Raw genomic sequence first — 16,247 nt, forward strand, 5'->3', positions numbered from 1 at the left:
AGGTCTGCGTAAATACTCCCGGGACTTATCCTCTGGTGCACAGACGCCGCTCAGAGATGTGACTCTAGGTAGGTTATTTTGGCATTTTTCCCTTTTCTAATGCCAGCGTGATGACAATCCATCAGAATACCTTCCTACCGAAGACAAATAATCCGGCATCTTTGTGTTTTTCGGTTTTATTTTTAACTTTTTATTGCTTTAAGTCAGCTCTTGTATCTTTTATCTGCGCATGTGGACAACCTGTCTTAGACTTCTTCCACCTGCAGCTTTAAGCAGACGAGCCAGTTTCCTTTCTTTTTGGACTTTTGATTTAGTTTAATAGCAGCACTCCTTGTTTTCTCCTTAAGAGACGACACGACTTGATGGATATTATTCCTTCTCCGTTGTCACAGTGTTATCTGCTTATGCCAGATGTCTGAGATTCAGGTTTTACAGAGAAAATGAGAAGCAGGGAGAAAAAGAAAGCGACAAGGCAGAAAGAGAACGAGCAGAGCAGTCTAAAGATGTTTTATATTTCTCTATCCAGCGGTGAATTCATTCTGACTTTAGTGGAAGCTGCCACGAGTCCAGACACAGTGTCTGCTCGGGAACTCCCTGGGAATAAGCGAATGATTGGGTCAGGGATTATGGGATTAATTCATTATCTGTTCAGTTACAGTCACTTCAGAGAGGTCCCTACGCTCTCTGTGCGTATATGTGGGTGCACATGGCCCACTCATCTCTAACTCTGCACTCTATGTTGCCAACTGCTCGCCTTGGCAAAGATAATCATCTCCAGAAAAGCAAGCAAAGACTGTAAACATCAGAGCCCTGACAGATTGTTCCGATCTAAAGGTTTATCGGGCCACCCTGTTGCCATGTTAACAATATTTCAAAGAGATGTGCACTTAATTACACAAATTAAGTAGCGAGCGAATCAGAGTACATTTTTTCATGAATTAGACGATGTTTGCTTTATATGTACGTCCAACATCACTCTCCTGTTCTCGCAGAGCCAACCCACATGCAATGTGGGAAACAAGTCGGGGCCTTGGAAGTCAGAAGTCCAAAGCAGCCAGACGAGGAGGATCTGAGCCCTCAGGAGGAGGCAATGGAGCTCCGGCACTCAGCTGCTCCGAGTAAAAGAGTCCACTTCAAAGAAACTCCCTCATTTAAGGTAGGAGAGCCTCCGATGCAACGTCTCGATATGTTTTTCACAGCTGATCTTTAGGACTGACGATCAACATTAAGGATGCATACGTCGGGACGGATCTATCTAAGAAGAGGAGGAGGAGGAGGGTTGATAACGATGATATTCGTAATCATGATAAGATGTTTTGAATCTGAAACGTTGGCTTTGATCGTCAGACTGAAGGAATTCATGGAAACGTTAGGGACCACCCTCTAACCCTTAAAGTCTCTGTACATAAGTATGTTGTGATTTACCTTTAAAAGGTGGCGCCATGTGACCAGGAGGTGACTCAGGGTCAAGATGTCGTCGTCTCAGCGAAGGTGGCAGGAGAGCCCAAACCCATGGTTTACTGGTAAGAAATCTTGATGTCAGACAGACACTCGAAGCTATTATCTCAACCAAGGCCGCTTACTGTCACACACACACGGCCCTCTATTAAACACCCGAGTGCAATCGACTGTGACAGCCACTTTATGTTGACCCAGGTTGAAGGACAGAGTCACGGTGAAGACAGCGGGGCGCTTCGCTGTGAGAGAGACCGGCGACGGCACCAGCGAAATGAGAATGGGCTCAGCTCAGAGGTCAGACTCGGGGCTTTACGTCTGCAAGATCGTCAACGAGTACGGATCCAAGCAAGCGGAGTGCCGAGTGGAGGTCAAAGGTGAGTAATGAAGAATTGAATCTGTCTCGTTTAATCATGTTGTGAGAAATATCGTGTAATATTTCATCGCTGCTTTATCAGCGTCTGCAGCACAAGCGACACTGAAAATCACCCGGGAGGTAAAAGGTGTGGCGGTGAAAGCCGGAGAGTCGGCCATGTTCGAGTGTCACATGACAGGACCTCCAGACGTCGATGTGGACTGGCTCTCAAATGGGAAGCTGATCCAGCCGGCGCTGCTCAACTGCAAAATGCACTTTGATGGCAAGAGGTGGGTTCATGTCTTCTGGTGATGTGTATGACTTCTCTGCTTTACTTCATTAGTTTTGTTTCATTATTATTATCATTTTTTTAAAAGCTGTCTTGTTTTGTCTTACAGGTGCCGTCTGCTGCTTAATTCAGTTCACGAGGATGACAGTGGAACATACACCTGCAAGCTTAGCACTGCCAAAGGTGAACTGCAAACACTGGTATTTAAGAGAAGTTGGAAAACACACATTCATATCATAGCATGAATGTCCATTGCAGCTTCTCAAATGAAGGATTCTCTACATTTGAATGATGCTAAAGCTAAAAGTAAAATGAGTAAATAAACACATGATACATTAGTGAAAAAGGAACGACGTGTCATTGCATTTACAGAGGAGTTGACCTCGAACGCAAACCTGAGCGTCGCCCCGTCCAAGGAGCCTCTGTTCACCCGTAAGCTGGACATTCTGGAGGTAATCGAAGGCCGCACTGCCCGCTTCGACTGTAAGGTGAGCGGATCCCCCGCTCCTCGAGTCACGTGGATGCATTTTGGTAAGAATCCCCAGTGTTGCGTCTGATATTCGATGAACGTGGTGTTCTGCACGCTTCAGAGGAAACGGCGATGTCTGATTTTGTTTCACGCCGATCTTCTTTCAGAGACGAGAGTGGAGGAGAGTGACGACGTTCGCTTCCTTCAAGAGGGGGGTCGTCACTCGCTTGTCATCGCCCACGTTAGCAGCGACACGGAAGGCTTCTACACAGCAGTCGCTCAAAACGTTCATGGAAAGTCTGAATGCACCGCTGAGCTCTACATGCAAGAACCTCGAGCTGCCATCTCTTCTCACATGTAAGAGAAGTAGCTCATACATTGAATGAAGTGCACATGCTCAGAGTTTTAAAACTCAATCCCTCGTTCCTTCCTTCAGGGCCAAGTTGGAGAAGATGCCATCGATCCCAGAGGAGCCTGAGGTTCTGGAGAGTGAGGTGGAGAAGAGGACCATGCCGGACTTCGTCAAGCCTCTGGCTGATGTGGAGGTGATTGACGGCAAAGAGGTGCTGCTGAAATGCAAAGTGGCGGGTCTGCCCTACCCAACCATCGCCTGGTACCACAACGGCAAGCGCATCGAGAGCAGCGAAGAACGCAAGATGACCCAGCGTAAGCAAACGACAGACAAACAACAAGCAAAGCATTTTGGGATCGAATGACGGTAAATCAAAAAGTTGTGCGTCTGTTCTTCAGACAGGGATGTCCACAGTATGGTCATTCGGAGCGCTTGTCACGCTCACGGGGGCGTCTACAAGGCCGTCATCTCCAATAAACTGGGCAAAGCGACCTGCTATGCACATCTATACGTCACAGGTACAGACGGAGGCTTAATGTTTGATGCCATAGCTGAGAGATCCAATATTTCCCATTTGATATGTATACATTTGTGTATTTATTTGGAAACAGATATCGTTCCTGACCCCCCCGATGGTCCTCCAGTGATAGAGGCCATCACAGGGAAAACTATAAGCCTCAGCTGGAAGCGACCAAAGAGGCTCGACTCTTCATTTGGTGGGTTCATTAGGTTTCTAATGAATGTCGTAGATGTTTATTTGCTTTCTTTTCATTCTGAGATTATTTTACACCCCTTTTGGATTTCTTATATCATCAGCACAAACAAAACAAAATCCTTTTCTCTCTGAATCTTAAGCACCTCACTATGTGTTTCATTGCCATCCACATTGAGTACCTAAACACCGTGTGTGTGTGTGTGTGTGTGTGTGTGTGTGTGTGTGTGTGTGCAGATGCCGGCTCCTTGCTATATGTGGTCCAGCAGCAGCCTCTGGGCTCGATCCAGTGGTCTGTCGTGGCGTCCAACCTGAGGGAGACCAGCTACACCGCCACCTCCCTGTCCAAAGGAGTCCGCTACGCTTTCAGAATCCTGACGTCCACCGTGAAGACGCTGAGCAAACCATCACCCTCCACTGACCTGGTCCAGCTGCTGGACAGAGGTAACAAAGCCGAGGCAGGCCTTGGTATATTTGCATTTTCAAAGAGACGATGTTTAGTTGATATGATTTCTGTTACCCTCGGTAGGACCCTATTTAAGGAAAGCCCCAGTCATTTTGGACAAACCTGACATTGTGTACGTCGTTGAGAACCAACCTGCGAGCATCACCATCACGCTGAACCACGTGCACGCAGTTGTCACCTGGAAAAGGTCAGTTCTCTTGTGGCACAGTGTGAGGTTTTTTTTTGGGTGCAAAAATAATACAAGCAGTAACATCCAAGTCTGCAATATAAAGCAGGAAGCTTATTTTAAACAGAACCCGAAGAACAGAAGAAGTCTCTGAGGAGCTGGAGCTCATGCTGGTTTTCATCCCATTTCTCTTCTCATCAGAGACTGTTTCATACATCGAGACAGGACATATTGTGAACAGGCTTATCGTAACCTCTACAGATTCCAATTAAAATAGCAGGAGCCTAGATCCAGCGGACCAGGACTGAGGAGCTCCGCTGTGCAGTGGTTCACTTTGCTTTGATTTAATTCAACATTTCACGTTCGAGCACATGTTCTCCGTGGAGCTCTGGAAAAGCTTTGTTCCCTGCAGGGTGTCTGGTGCCCAACTGCTGAGAAAGGTCCTTGCACACACACGTCACATAATGTTGATATGTTGCCTCTGTCTTACCCAGGAGGGGGGTGGTGTTGGTCAACCGACTGGGGATGTATGAGATGAGCATGCCAGACGACGATCAACACACCCTGAAGATCCAGAGAGTCAGGAGCTCAGACATCGGTCAGCTTGTGGTCACGGCCAGCAACCAGTTTGGCAGCGACCTCTGCACGCCTCAGCTGGCAATGGCAGGTCGGTTTAGTTGAAGCAGAACACCACGTGATAAATTTAGCATTTCAGCTTGAATCCAATGAACTTACTACTTACTCCTGGCAGCAGTTAATGCCAACAAAGAGGAGCTGTGTGTCATTTCATTTGAGCTGTAGCTATTTTTGAAGTAAAGCATCATGAATATAGTAGAGCTTTCCTTTTTACTCAGCCATGATCTAAATGTGAGATTTTTAGATAGATTTTCTAATCTTCTAAATCTTTTCTCTCTCTCTCTCTCTCTCTCTCTCTCTCTCTCTCTCTCTCTCTCTCTCTCTCTCTCTCTCTCTCTCTCTCTCTCTTCTCTCTTTTTTTTCTTCCATAGTGTCTCCCAAGTTTGAAACCATCATGGAGGATGTGGATGTGCACATTGGGGAGACGTCCCGTCTGGCTGTGGTGGTTGAAGGGAAACCAGACCCAGATATTCTCTGGTATAAGGTACAATTGTCCTGAAATCAGATAAAGAGGAGTTGAAGTGATGCAGCACAACAGCTAGAGAAACGTGACATTGAAAATAGCAGAATTATTAGTGTAATCCAAGACCATATTAACCATGTTAACTGTATTTGATTGTTCTGTCGCAGGACGATGTGCTTCTCTCTGAGAGCAGCCACTTCACATTTGTGTACGACGACCCCGAGTATTCCCTTGTTGTCCTCAATGCCCGCCCCGAACAATCCGGTGTGTACACCTCCACTGCGAAGAACCTGGCCGGCTCCAACTCCTGCAAAGCTGAACTCACAGTCCATACAGGTCTGCTGTCCAACAATACCGTCTGCACAAACAGACAGAATCACCCTAGTAATTATGATTATAATCCTGTGAGATTGAAAGATATGAGGAGGTAGCATCTTTCCATGATACATTCTCAATCTGTTTTGTTTGGAGAATTAACGGCCTGTTCCAAAAATGGTTTACCGGCAGGCTTTTCCTCTGTTTGCTTTTGATCTTTACCATTTAGTCTAGATTATAGCCATTTGCTGATGCCAAACAAAACAATATACACTGGTTGTTGTTGAAAATTGCACTTCTAAATCTACACCATATGGGAAGGACCACCTGATGAAACCATCTGTCACTACTCTGGCACACATGTACAGCCAAACACATACACACATAAAAATGCCTGCGTTGTTGCTCCCTGCAGAGCGAAAGGAAGCAGCAGAGCCAATGGAGGACGAAGGAACCATTCTGAGGAAGATGAGGCGTTTGACGGATTACTATGATATCCACAAGGAGCTGGGGAGGTGAGTGTGTGTGTGTGTGTGTATGCGTGTCTGCCCATCACACACAGCGAGTACTTTGCCGTTAACGGCTGATCGAGCGCTGATGGTCGGGCTGTGGGACGGCGGGGAGTCGCACCTGCTTATCAACGGTAGACGGCAAGAGAAGGAGATGAGTCACCGGCAGCCTGAGTGCAGCGAATACATTAGCCGACAGATGATTTGTTTTGGTCTGACTTGGTGGAGACACGGTGTTTACTGGGAATTGTCGAGTGATCAGAACAGGCAGGCGATGTGTTTCAGTTATTAAGCAGAGCAGCAAACTCAGATGGAATTCAGATTCTGATTTATTTTCCCAAACGGCTCAGAAAAACAAAAATTAAATTATACAACGGCCTCCCTCTTTGTCTCGCCATTCTCCTGTAGCAGTGCTGCCTCTTGCGAAGAATAATGTATTATTTAAATGTGGGGGAAAAGGTCAAACCTAAGACTTAAATCCTCTCAAGGAGTATTCTGTTGACTCCACAACATTGATGTGAGATTATGTCTATTTAAATACCTTTAGAGCCATTTTTATTCTCTCGGTTTAAAGCTCCTAAAAGCCTTCAGTTGACATTTGAGCTGATGCTATTTTGTCAGACGCACTGTTCTCAAAGGTCAAAATATGCTCTTCTAGCTGTATTTTGATCTGTGCCCTGTAACGAGGCTTTTACTGTGCTGTTGAATAGAACATGAACTGCTCGTTTGGTATTAAAGCATAAATGTTTTCCGCTGTCTGATGCAGGGGTGCCTTCTCCTATGTGAAGAGGGTGATTCAGAAAAAGGGAAAGGCCGAGTTCGCTGCCAAGTTCATTTCTGCGGGAGGAAGGAGGAAAGCCTTGGCCCTCAGAGAGATGGACCTGCTGTCTGAGCTGGACAACGAGAGGATCCTCTACTTCCATGATGCCTTTGAGAAGAAGAGTGTGGTGGTGCTCATCACAGAGCTGTATCCTTTCAACGCAATTGTATTATCTCTGCTGGGAAATACTATGCTTTAGGTTTTTTTTTAATCTCTTATGTCTCTAATGTTCATATCTATCAAAAAGGCCCTACCTTTCCTGCAGTACTGTTTCAAATTTTATCTTCACTGTCGAACAAAAGTGCTCTCAAACGCATCTCAAGGACACGAAAGATCCAGAGCATTAATCCTAATGTCTTCTGCGCTCCCCCGGAGGCATGAATACAGCGCCGCACAGCTTCTTCTCTCTGACTCATTGCCGATGAGTGGAATTAGCAAGAGATAGGATGTGTGGGAGTTTTGCTCATTTATAATTCATTTCTCATGCACCTACCACTTGGACTGTGCAGTCAAGCCACAGCTCTGTTTTTTTTTTGTTTTTTTTCTTAACTATTGCGTGAAGATGTCACGAGGAGTTGCTGGAAAGAATGGCCAAAAAAACAACAGTCAAGGAACTGGAGGTTTGTGTGCCTCTGCTGCCTGCACTGCGCTATCATTATGTAACAGGGACTGTTAAGTTCATTCCACGGTGTTTTCTCCGCAGATCCGCTGGAGCATTCAGCAGCTTTTGGAAGGTCTTCGTTATCTTCACCAAAAAAGCATTGCCCACCTTGACGTAAAGGTATCTGTCCACCTCTGACACCGCATCGAATCTATTTCATCACATTCTTTGATAAGAGCCTAACATTGTTTTTTTCGGGGGGCACTCTTCCCCAACTCTAGCCGGAAAACATTTTAATGGCGAGTCCTGGGAGCGACCTGATCCGCATTTGTGACTTTGGTAACGCCGCGAAATTGGAGACTTCTGAGGAGCACTACTGCAAATACGGCACGCCGGAATATGTCGCACCAGAGATTGTTAACCAAACTCCGGTCTCTACAGCAACAGACATATGGTGAGCCACCTGTTCTCCAGCGTGACTACACAATGCAGCCACTACCTTGTTATCTGCAGCAGAGTGAAATCTTTTGTGTTGTTCCCAAAAAAATCCACACGTCATTCGTCTGTCCTGCTCTCCCACAGGCCCGCTGGTGTCATCACGTACCTCTGGTATGTTATGTGGATTTGTCATCATTTGTTTTTACTTTGAGTAGTTTCAATATAATAGATAACAAGCACAGATATCTTTCTCTGTTTCGTTCCAGCCTGACTGGCGTGTCTCCTTTTGCTGGGGAGAATGACAGAGCAACGGCCTTAAACATCCGGAACTACAATGTGGCGTTTGAGGAGAGCATGTTCGCCGACCTCTGCAAAGAAGCGAAGGGATTCGTCATCAAGCTTTTGGTGGCGGACCGACTGTAAGCATCTTTGATGGCTTTGTCTTTTACCATAAACATATGTAAATATATATAATTTTGTGTCTAAACAGTAACAAGCTCCTTCCTCATGTTTCATCTTCTAGGAGGCCCAGTGCCATCGAGTGCCTTCGTCATCCTTGGTTCAAGGTGAGTTATTTTTTAGAAAATACATCACCCAGCCTCAAGGTAGAAGAGGGTAACATTTTATTTAACTATTAGACATCACCATGAAACTTCGCCAGCTGATTCCTTACATAAAGACACATTTTTTGGATTACAAAATACATGAAATTCTATATTTCCAAAGTACAGAGGGAATTTTGGATAGCTGTTTTTATCACAACAGCCATACAAACAACTATTTTCACCATGTTTTAGGGATAAAATGTTTTAAATGTAGACAGGAATGAAACCGGAACGTTTGGTGTATGTAAGTGAATGCTGACACTTCTCCTTTTGTCTTGCAGTCGCCAACGAACAAGAGCATCAGCACAGCTATGCTGAAGCAAGTTTTGTCTCGAAGGCGATGGCAGGTAAGCCACTGAACGTGAATTTATTACGTGGAAATTAATGTTTTCTTAATGCAGGATTAGACAGAGTCCATAGGCCTAAATTATGTTTATTATTAACTCATGTTGTCCTCTATTTCTTTTTTTTTTCAGCGTTCCCTTATCAACTACAAATCCAAGATGGTGATGCGGTCGATCCCAGAGCTTTTGAATGAGTCATCGAAACACGTCTCCATTGCTGTGGCCCGGCATTTGAAAGAAGGCTCCCCACCACCCTCCTCTTCCTCTGACTCCGATGCAGATGTAGATGAGCTTCCCTTCATTCCGATGCCGCTGTCCATGGTCTTTTCTGGTTCCAGGGTCTCCCTTAACGAGATCCCGGGGGACGAAGACGTCACTGCGTGGCCTAGTGCTGCTGCTGATGGGACAAGGAAAAGGGACAACATGGAGACGGCAGGTACGAGAGGAGGGGCTAATAAAGGCGTGAAGAATGAAGAGGGAACCCAAGATGAGGAGAAAATGGAAAAAACAACACAAGCCTCCCTTAAAAAAGGAACAAGTGTGGAGGAGGACGAAACGCCGACAAAAGCCAGGAGGGCTACGATGAGGAGAGGCAGCTCTGCTGATTCAGCACTGCTTCTCCACATCGACCCAGAAGAGGGAAACGCAAACAAGGATTCAGAAGAAAGTAACAAGAGCCTGAAAAAGGCTGTTTCTATGGAGCTACCCAATCGCAGCCCGAGCCCCGGGGCGGCCAAGTTAAGCCAGGAGGATTATGCCCTCAAACTGGAGCTGATGAGACAGCGGCTGCTCAGGGGAGGAAACGCGGACAAAAAGATGAGCGGCCTGCGAGGGCCCTTGTTTGAAACACTCGGCATGGAAGACGAGAGGCGGTCTGGCTCCCTTGATCGGAACTTGAGGAGATCCAAAGCGGGGCCGTCGACACTCGCCAGAGCAGCGTCTTCAGAGAACCCCGGAGAGGACGCGCCAAAGACCAAAGTTTTCCGTAAAAGCGCCTCCTTCACTCAGGGGGATTCTGAGCCCATGCCCCTGCACCGCCGGTTTGGAGCCCCCTTAGAGATCCCATCGGTGGGCAACGGTAGCATAGAAGGGAAAAAGCTCCAGGAGGCGACCTCGATGTCTGCAATCACAGAGCAAACTCAGGAGTCCATGTCTGCCTCGCCTACAAAGAAGACTTCCTTTATACTCTCAACACCAGGAAGGTTGGACCAACAGCAAAAACGGATCAATGTGGAAGAAAGTGATGATATGCAAAGTATGAACGAGAAGAACATGGATGGTATAACGGAGAAAAGGACCAAAACCCAGTTAGAAAAGCCAGATAAAGTAGAATCTGACTCTAGATCACCCTCTGTTATTACTCCTATAATTGTAATAGAGGAGGATGATGATGATGATGATGAAGAAGAGAAGAAAGTGAATCAAGAGTTACGTATTAATGAAAAGGATATGAAGGGAGATAAAACGCAAAATAGTAAACCCTCCTCTGCATATGCAAGTGTTATTCAAGCTGTTTCGACCTCAACAAATGACGCAAAGTGCACAGAAATCCCCACGTTACCTGAACATCCAGCAGTATTTGCCAAAGTGGCGGCTGCTGATCGATCTCCTGATTCTGTTTCCACCTCGCCAAACCACGATCTTGCTGGCATCCACCGCCAGCCCGTGCTCAGAACAGACATCCAAGACATCGACTCGGAGGAGGTTTTCGAAGCCAGGTTTAAGAAGCGGGAGTCGTCTTTGACCCGTGGCCTCCGGAAACTGACCAGGAACAAGTCGGAGGAGAAATCCCCTGTGCTAAACCGGAAGGGGGGCGAGGGGGGTGAGGAGGTTTACAGGCCGGGGCCAAGGGGGGCGCCTCTTGAAATAGTTTCTAAAGGACTACAGGAGAAATCCAAATCTGTTCAAGATTTAAGACGAGAAGAGAAAGAAACAGGCCTCAGCCTGATTGGGAGGTTTTCCTTGCGGGCCAAGAGGTCCACATCCGTTGATAAGAAGGGTGAGAAACCAAAGGAGGATAAGCATCAGGATGTGCAGGAAACTGCTGTTAACAAGAGGGTTTCATGGGCCATTGGACGCAGCAAGTCCCTGGATACAAAAGAGCTGAGCAGCGCAGGAGCACAGAGGCAGCTGGACGAGAGAGAACAAAGAAAAGCTGAGGAGTCATCGGTTTCTGCTATGAGGCGCAAGTTTGAGTCCAAAGTGGCAGGAATCTCTGCCAAAATAAAGACCCAGTCTGAGGAGAGGAAGGACCGAACCGCCGGGGGAAGTCAGAAAGAGCTGGTGCTAAAGGATTTGAAGAAAGTCACCGATTCCCCCGTCCTGGCAATGCGACACAAGTTCGAGAACAAAGTGGCAGGAATTACCTCGAAGATCCGCAGTCAGTCTGAGGAGAGACAAGAGGGTGAAGAGGGGAAGAGGACGCCTCTGTTTACCCGCCATCGTCATTCCCAATCTGAGGGCCGAGGACTCAAAGGAATGGGCATCCCCGAGAATCAGCTCGCGAAACAGACCGGCGCCGCTGCGTCCAAGGAATCGATTGAATCCGCCTCCAGCATCCATTCCGAAAAAGCCTCAGAGACCGACAGGCGATCCCGGTGGGACAGGTGGGGTTTGACGAGGGGCAAGAAAGACAAAACCCCCTCTCAGTCTGATCTGCCTTCCTCCGTCCCCAAAGAGGGTTTGTCAAAAAGCCAGCAGTTCATCCGCTCTGCCTCGGATTTTGCCCCCGTGTTCCACATCAAACTGAAAGACCACATCTTACTGGAGGGGGAGTCGGTCACTCTCAGCTGCCTCCCAGCTGGAAGTCCACATCCAGAGATCACATGGACGATGGGTATGGTGCTTAAAGCCTCCCAGAACATTTTTGCCTCGTGGTTTTATCCACAAAGTGCCGCTCAGTTTCTCGAATTTGTTGTGCGTTCCAGATCGGAAGCCGCTGGAGGTGGACGACAGGATCAACCTGATGTCTCATCCGGATGGCAGGCAGCTTCTCATGATCATGAAGTCCAGCCGGAGGGATGCTGGAGTCTATGAATGCGTAGCTACCAACGCCATAGCGACCATCACCACCTCCTGCACACTGACCATAGCTTGTAAGTAGCTTATTCAGCCCGTAGCTCTCCACAAAGTGTTGTCCTTAATGTTGTTATTGTTAATTATTCATTAACATAGAGCGAGAGCTCTTCCAGGCACAGCTGCTCCTTTGCCTTCCATGGACACACACTAATTATCCTCATGATGTGATGTATTTTACATGATTTCATTTTAATTGCAGGAAGAATGGAATGAATATTGATACAGTTTCAATGAATATTAATGTCAAGGGATTAACTTTTACAGTAGATTGGCTTAATGGATTTTCGTCTTTTCTCATATTCATCACGTAATGGGAACAAATGATGCTTCCGGGGATTTGGGAATCGTCTGCGGCGGGTCATTATTTAAGACTCCAGTCATGCCTTTGCACAAATAGTGTGTAAAGAAAACAGTGCTGCTTAAAAAAGGAACGATAGCAATGAGACTTTTTGAGGTTTCAGTGGAAAATACATTCCCCAGATGTCAGGCGTAATTGATTTTTTTTTTTGTCATGGCTTTGGACGTGTAATATTTCTAATCTCAACCACTGATGTTATTCGTGTCCCCTTGATAATCTTGTGCTGTGAGGAAAATACTTCAGACAGCTCATCTCGCCTGATGCACAGGCTCGATGGGAAATACATTTTCAAATTACAGAACGACACTGTTTGTGTCAAGTCTGGTTTGGTGTCACTACAAAACACCATCGTCTGCACCCTTTCTCTTTTTTTTAATCCTGCTCGCGAGGAAATGAACATCTTGTCTTTGGTGTCTTCAAACCTTAACGTGATTTATTTATTAAGTGACGTTTGAATCTATTGAATCAGTGATTGCTGTAACGGTTTGCAATGTAAAGCACTTGAAATATGCGACAGCAGCTTTTATGAAAGCCTGTGAAGGACGCAATTCAATCCTGCTCACGCAGTAGTAAAACCATGCACACGTTACGAAACCACCCACATACACACACACACACACACACACACACACACACACACACACACACTTAAAACCACATGCAAATGAAAATCCTTGAGACTAAAAAAACCCACATGAATATCTTAAATTCAGCACTCACATCTGCCCAGTATAACTACGGAACTCATGTGTGTCTGCATCATCTCATTTGTTCTTTTTCACCCTTTTTAAGGTGTCCCAAAGCGGCCTGGGACCCCTGAAATCCCCCAGACCTACAACAACACAGCCCTGGTGCTCTGGAAGCCAGCGGACACCAAGTCTCCGTGCAGCTACACCCTGGAAAGAAGAACAGAAGGCGAGTCCCCTCACTACTGTTTTATCCATGTATCATTGAGCAACATTCAGCTCATCCAAATGAATATGGAGTAAGTTGTGAAACGCGTTGCTATTAATTGGTTTGTAGGTCGTTTCGATGGTTTATAAAACCACATTCCCTTTGGGTGTTTTTGTCAGTATGTACTCTAGGTTTCGCAGTGTTTGAAAAGCTTTGACGACGTTTGGCTTTGTAACATATGTGGAGAACGCCCGGAGATATAAGTCTCAATACCCAGAGACACAACCTAGACCGAGTAAACCGAGTCGTCCCTCGAGGGCATAGTGACTGTAGCGGTGCTGCTCTCACAGCTTTTTGCCATTTAACATGATGAATCATCACTGTCTTATAATGTGGTGGGTGAAACACACAAACCTGGTGCAGCAGACTCAGACTTTTTGCTCAGATTGATTTCCTTCTGGCTGTTATTGCCTTGTCGTCTCATTCCAAATGTATTGTTTGCCTGGCAGCATTGATTCAGGTGCTCACAGAATAATTTGTCACTTCTAAATTTACATTTGACTCCAGGTCTCTTTCACTGTGCCAACATAAGAAATGTTTGTTGATGCGTAACGTTTTACAAGCGTTATCATCAGTTTGACAACACCGCCACCTGGTGGTCAATATGTGAACTACAACGAGAACAAAACAAGATTCTTTTCTAACTTTTACTTTTTGAGACTCGTCTTTCTTCCCTTCATAATTCCATTTACAATAAGTATATATATATATATATATATATATATCCAATATGTATACTTCGGTTGCCTCATTTATCCCTCTATGCTCTATCCTTAAAGATCACAGTGACATTATATGAAGATCACTTTCCCTCTGTGCTGCAGGTGATTCTAACTGGCTGACTGTAGCCACTGGCGTTGTGGACTGCTACTACAATGTCACAGACCTGCCATCAGGTGGCACTTTTAGGTTCAGAGTGGCCTGTATCAACAAGGCAGGACAGGGACCATTCAGCAACTGTTCTGCTCCGGTCAGCGTGGACTCAACAGGTACAGTTGGTACCGCATGCTTGGTCCACATGGTGGATAAAAGCAGCAATTGAAGGTCCTTTCTTAAAGGGTTGTATTTCTGTTTTCTCAGCTGGAGGAGCTTCACCTGCCATGGCCGTCGTAAAGACAGTCCCAGCTCCACCTGAACCAGTCGCCCCCTCCTCGGTGACGGTGCCTGCGTTGAAGCCGGTCCAGAACAGCGCTCCCAGGACAGCCGTCTCCACCTCCACCTCTCCAAAAGATGCAGCCTCCCCTGCTGCTTCACCTCTTCCGCCCTCTCTGCCCTCCGGCCTCGTGACAAACCCCCAACTGCCATCTGCAGGCGCAACCACCGAAGACGCTCCAAAAATAAGCTCCTCTCATCCCTCTTCACCCGCAGTCAAAGCACCTCCACCCTTTGTCCTCCCCAAACCCCAGAGTCCAGTAAACGTGGTGTCTCCCATGACCCAGAACCCTCCGATATCCCCGCCATCGGCGCCAATCAAACCAGCAGTGGCCTCTGTGCCCACATACGTCCCCACCGCCACCGCTCGTGTCACCCCGACTCCTGTCGCCTTTTCCCCACAAGTGCTCCAGTCCTCCAGCCTGAGCCCCATTGGTGACGGGGTCAGTACCCCGACCAGAGGCACCCCATCAGGACGCACCACGCCCTCCACGGCTCTACGACAGGGGGTTCCTCAGAAGCCGTACACTTTCCTGGACGAGAAAGCCCGGTGAGACAGAAGGGCTTGAAATCATAGAACACCTGCACTGAGTTAATTAATCCTGTTTTTTTATGCACTGCTTTATTGCCTTTATGCACTTTCAGAGTTTCCAACATGATGAAACTGTCATTCTGAGGACAATTGCATGGGTTTTCTGGTTTCTGGATCCTCTCCATCTCCTACTTCTGTAGTAATAAGTTCATATGTTCCTTTATTTTTTTTGCCAGGGGTCGCTTTGGAGTCGTCAGAGAGTGCCGCGAGAACACGACGGGCAAAATCTACATGGCGAAGATAATTTGCTACAACCAGGAGAACAAGCAGGAGGTCCTGAAGGAGTACGAGATCCTGAAATCCCTTCACAATGAAAAGGTCATGGCTCTGCACGAAGCCTACGTCACGCCGCACTACTTGGTGCTGGTGGCCGAGTACTGCACCGGCAAAGAGCTGCTGCACAGCCTCATAGACAGGTAGGAGGACGGAGACGTCGCCTCGTACTGAGAGACACAAACTCACACAGAGTTAAGAACCTCCTTTTGCTCTCGACAGGTTCCGTTACTCCGAGGACGACGTGGTGGGTTACCTGGTCCAGATCCTCCAGGGGGTCGAGTACCTCCACAACCGCCGCGTCCTCCACCTGGACCTGAAGCCCGACAACATCATGGTGACCAACCTCAACGCCGTCAAGATCGTGGACTTTGGAAGCGCCCAGAGCTTCAACCCCCTCAGCCTCAAACCCTGGGACTCCGGAGCAGGAACACTGGAGTACATGGGTGAGGACGAGAACCTCTTCTGACTTCTCTGAAGTCCAGATATAAGTCGCCTCTGACTCCAACATTTGAAGCAAACTCACTTTTTATGCTACTTTTTGTGCAAAAAAAACAATTTCTAAATGTTCATCTTCTTGACAAAAGCTCCTGAGATGGTAAAAGGTGAAGTGGTTGGTCCTCCTTCGGATATTTGGACTGTTGGCGTTGTCACCTATGTCATGTGAGTGAGACGTCTCATGTGTGTGTGGACATATTGCTTACATTTGAAGCGTTCCCAAAAAACATGCTCATTCGTTAACATTAAAGACGAGAAAACACTTCATGTTTCCTTGATGTGTGTTTTTAATGTGTCAAGAGCTCAAGTCCCTTGTTAAAGTAGGCGCCACATTTTAATTAAGTGCA

At 46.8% G+C, this 16,247-nt stretch overlaps 1 protein-coding gene across 1 annotated transcript in view; it reads left to right on the forward strand.

The window, feature by feature from the left end:
* Positions 1-16,247, forward strand: part of spega (striated muscle enriched protein kinase a) — a 39,700-nt gene that overhangs the window by 21,645 nt on the left and 1,808 nt on the right. The window contains exons 9-40 of the mRNA XM_068719790.1: positions 993-1,156; positions 1,435-1,523; positions 1,657-1,832; positions 1,914-2,100; positions 2,209-2,282; positions 2,472-2,630; positions 2,736-2,925; positions 3,005-3,234; positions 3,319-3,438; positions 3,532-3,636; positions 3,870-4,076; positions 4,162-4,285; positions 4,759-4,931; positions 5,272-5,384; positions 5,531-5,699; positions 6,094-6,193; positions 6,954-7,154; positions 7,570-7,627; positions 7,711-7,788; positions 7,890-8,062; positions 8,191-8,217; positions 8,313-8,465; positions 8,570-8,612; positions 8,933-8,998; positions 9,128-11,831; positions 11,923-12,090; positions 13,224-13,346; positions 14,210-14,374; positions 14,466-15,087; positions 15,306-15,545; positions 15,625-15,848; positions 15,990-16,065. Of these exons, the coding sequence (XP_068575891.1) occupies positions 993-1,156; positions 1,435-1,523; positions 1,657-1,832; positions 1,914-2,100; positions 2,209-2,282; positions 2,472-2,630; positions 2,736-2,925; positions 3,005-3,234; positions 3,319-3,438; positions 3,532-3,636; positions 3,870-4,076; positions 4,162-4,285; positions 4,759-4,931; positions 5,272-5,384; positions 5,531-5,699; positions 6,094-6,193; positions 6,954-7,154; positions 7,570-7,627; positions 7,711-7,788; positions 7,890-8,062; positions 8,191-8,217; positions 8,313-8,465; positions 8,570-8,612; positions 8,933-8,998; positions 9,128-11,831; positions 11,923-12,090; positions 13,224-13,346; positions 14,210-14,374; positions 14,466-15,087; positions 15,306-15,545; positions 15,625-15,848; positions 15,990-16,065 (7,501 nt within the window). The remainder of the gene's footprint in view (positions 1-992; positions 1,157-1,434; positions 1,524-1,656; positions 1,833-1,913; positions 2,101-2,208; positions 2,283-2,471; positions 2,631-2,735; positions 2,926-3,004; positions 3,235-3,318; positions 3,439-3,531; positions 3,637-3,869; positions 4,077-4,161; positions 4,286-4,758; positions 4,932-5,271; positions 5,385-5,530; positions 5,700-6,093; positions 6,194-6,953; positions 7,155-7,569; positions 7,628-7,710; positions 7,789-7,889; positions 8,063-8,190; positions 8,218-8,312; positions 8,466-8,569; positions 8,613-8,932; positions 8,999-9,127; positions 11,832-11,922; positions 12,091-13,223; positions 13,347-14,209; positions 14,375-14,465; positions 15,088-15,305; positions 15,546-15,624; positions 15,849-15,989; positions 16,066-16,247) is intronic.

This window comes from Cebidichthys violaceus, unplaced genomic scaffold (genome assembly GCF_023349555.1).
Source record: "Cebidichthys violaceus isolate CVI_PGR_0920_01 unplaced genomic scaffold, fCebVio1.0.p SCAF_24, whole genome shotgun sequence".
NCBI classification, from domain to species: domain Eukaryota; kingdom Metazoa; phylum Chordata; class Actinopteri; order Perciformes; family Stichaeidae; genus Cebidichthys; species Cebidichthys violaceus.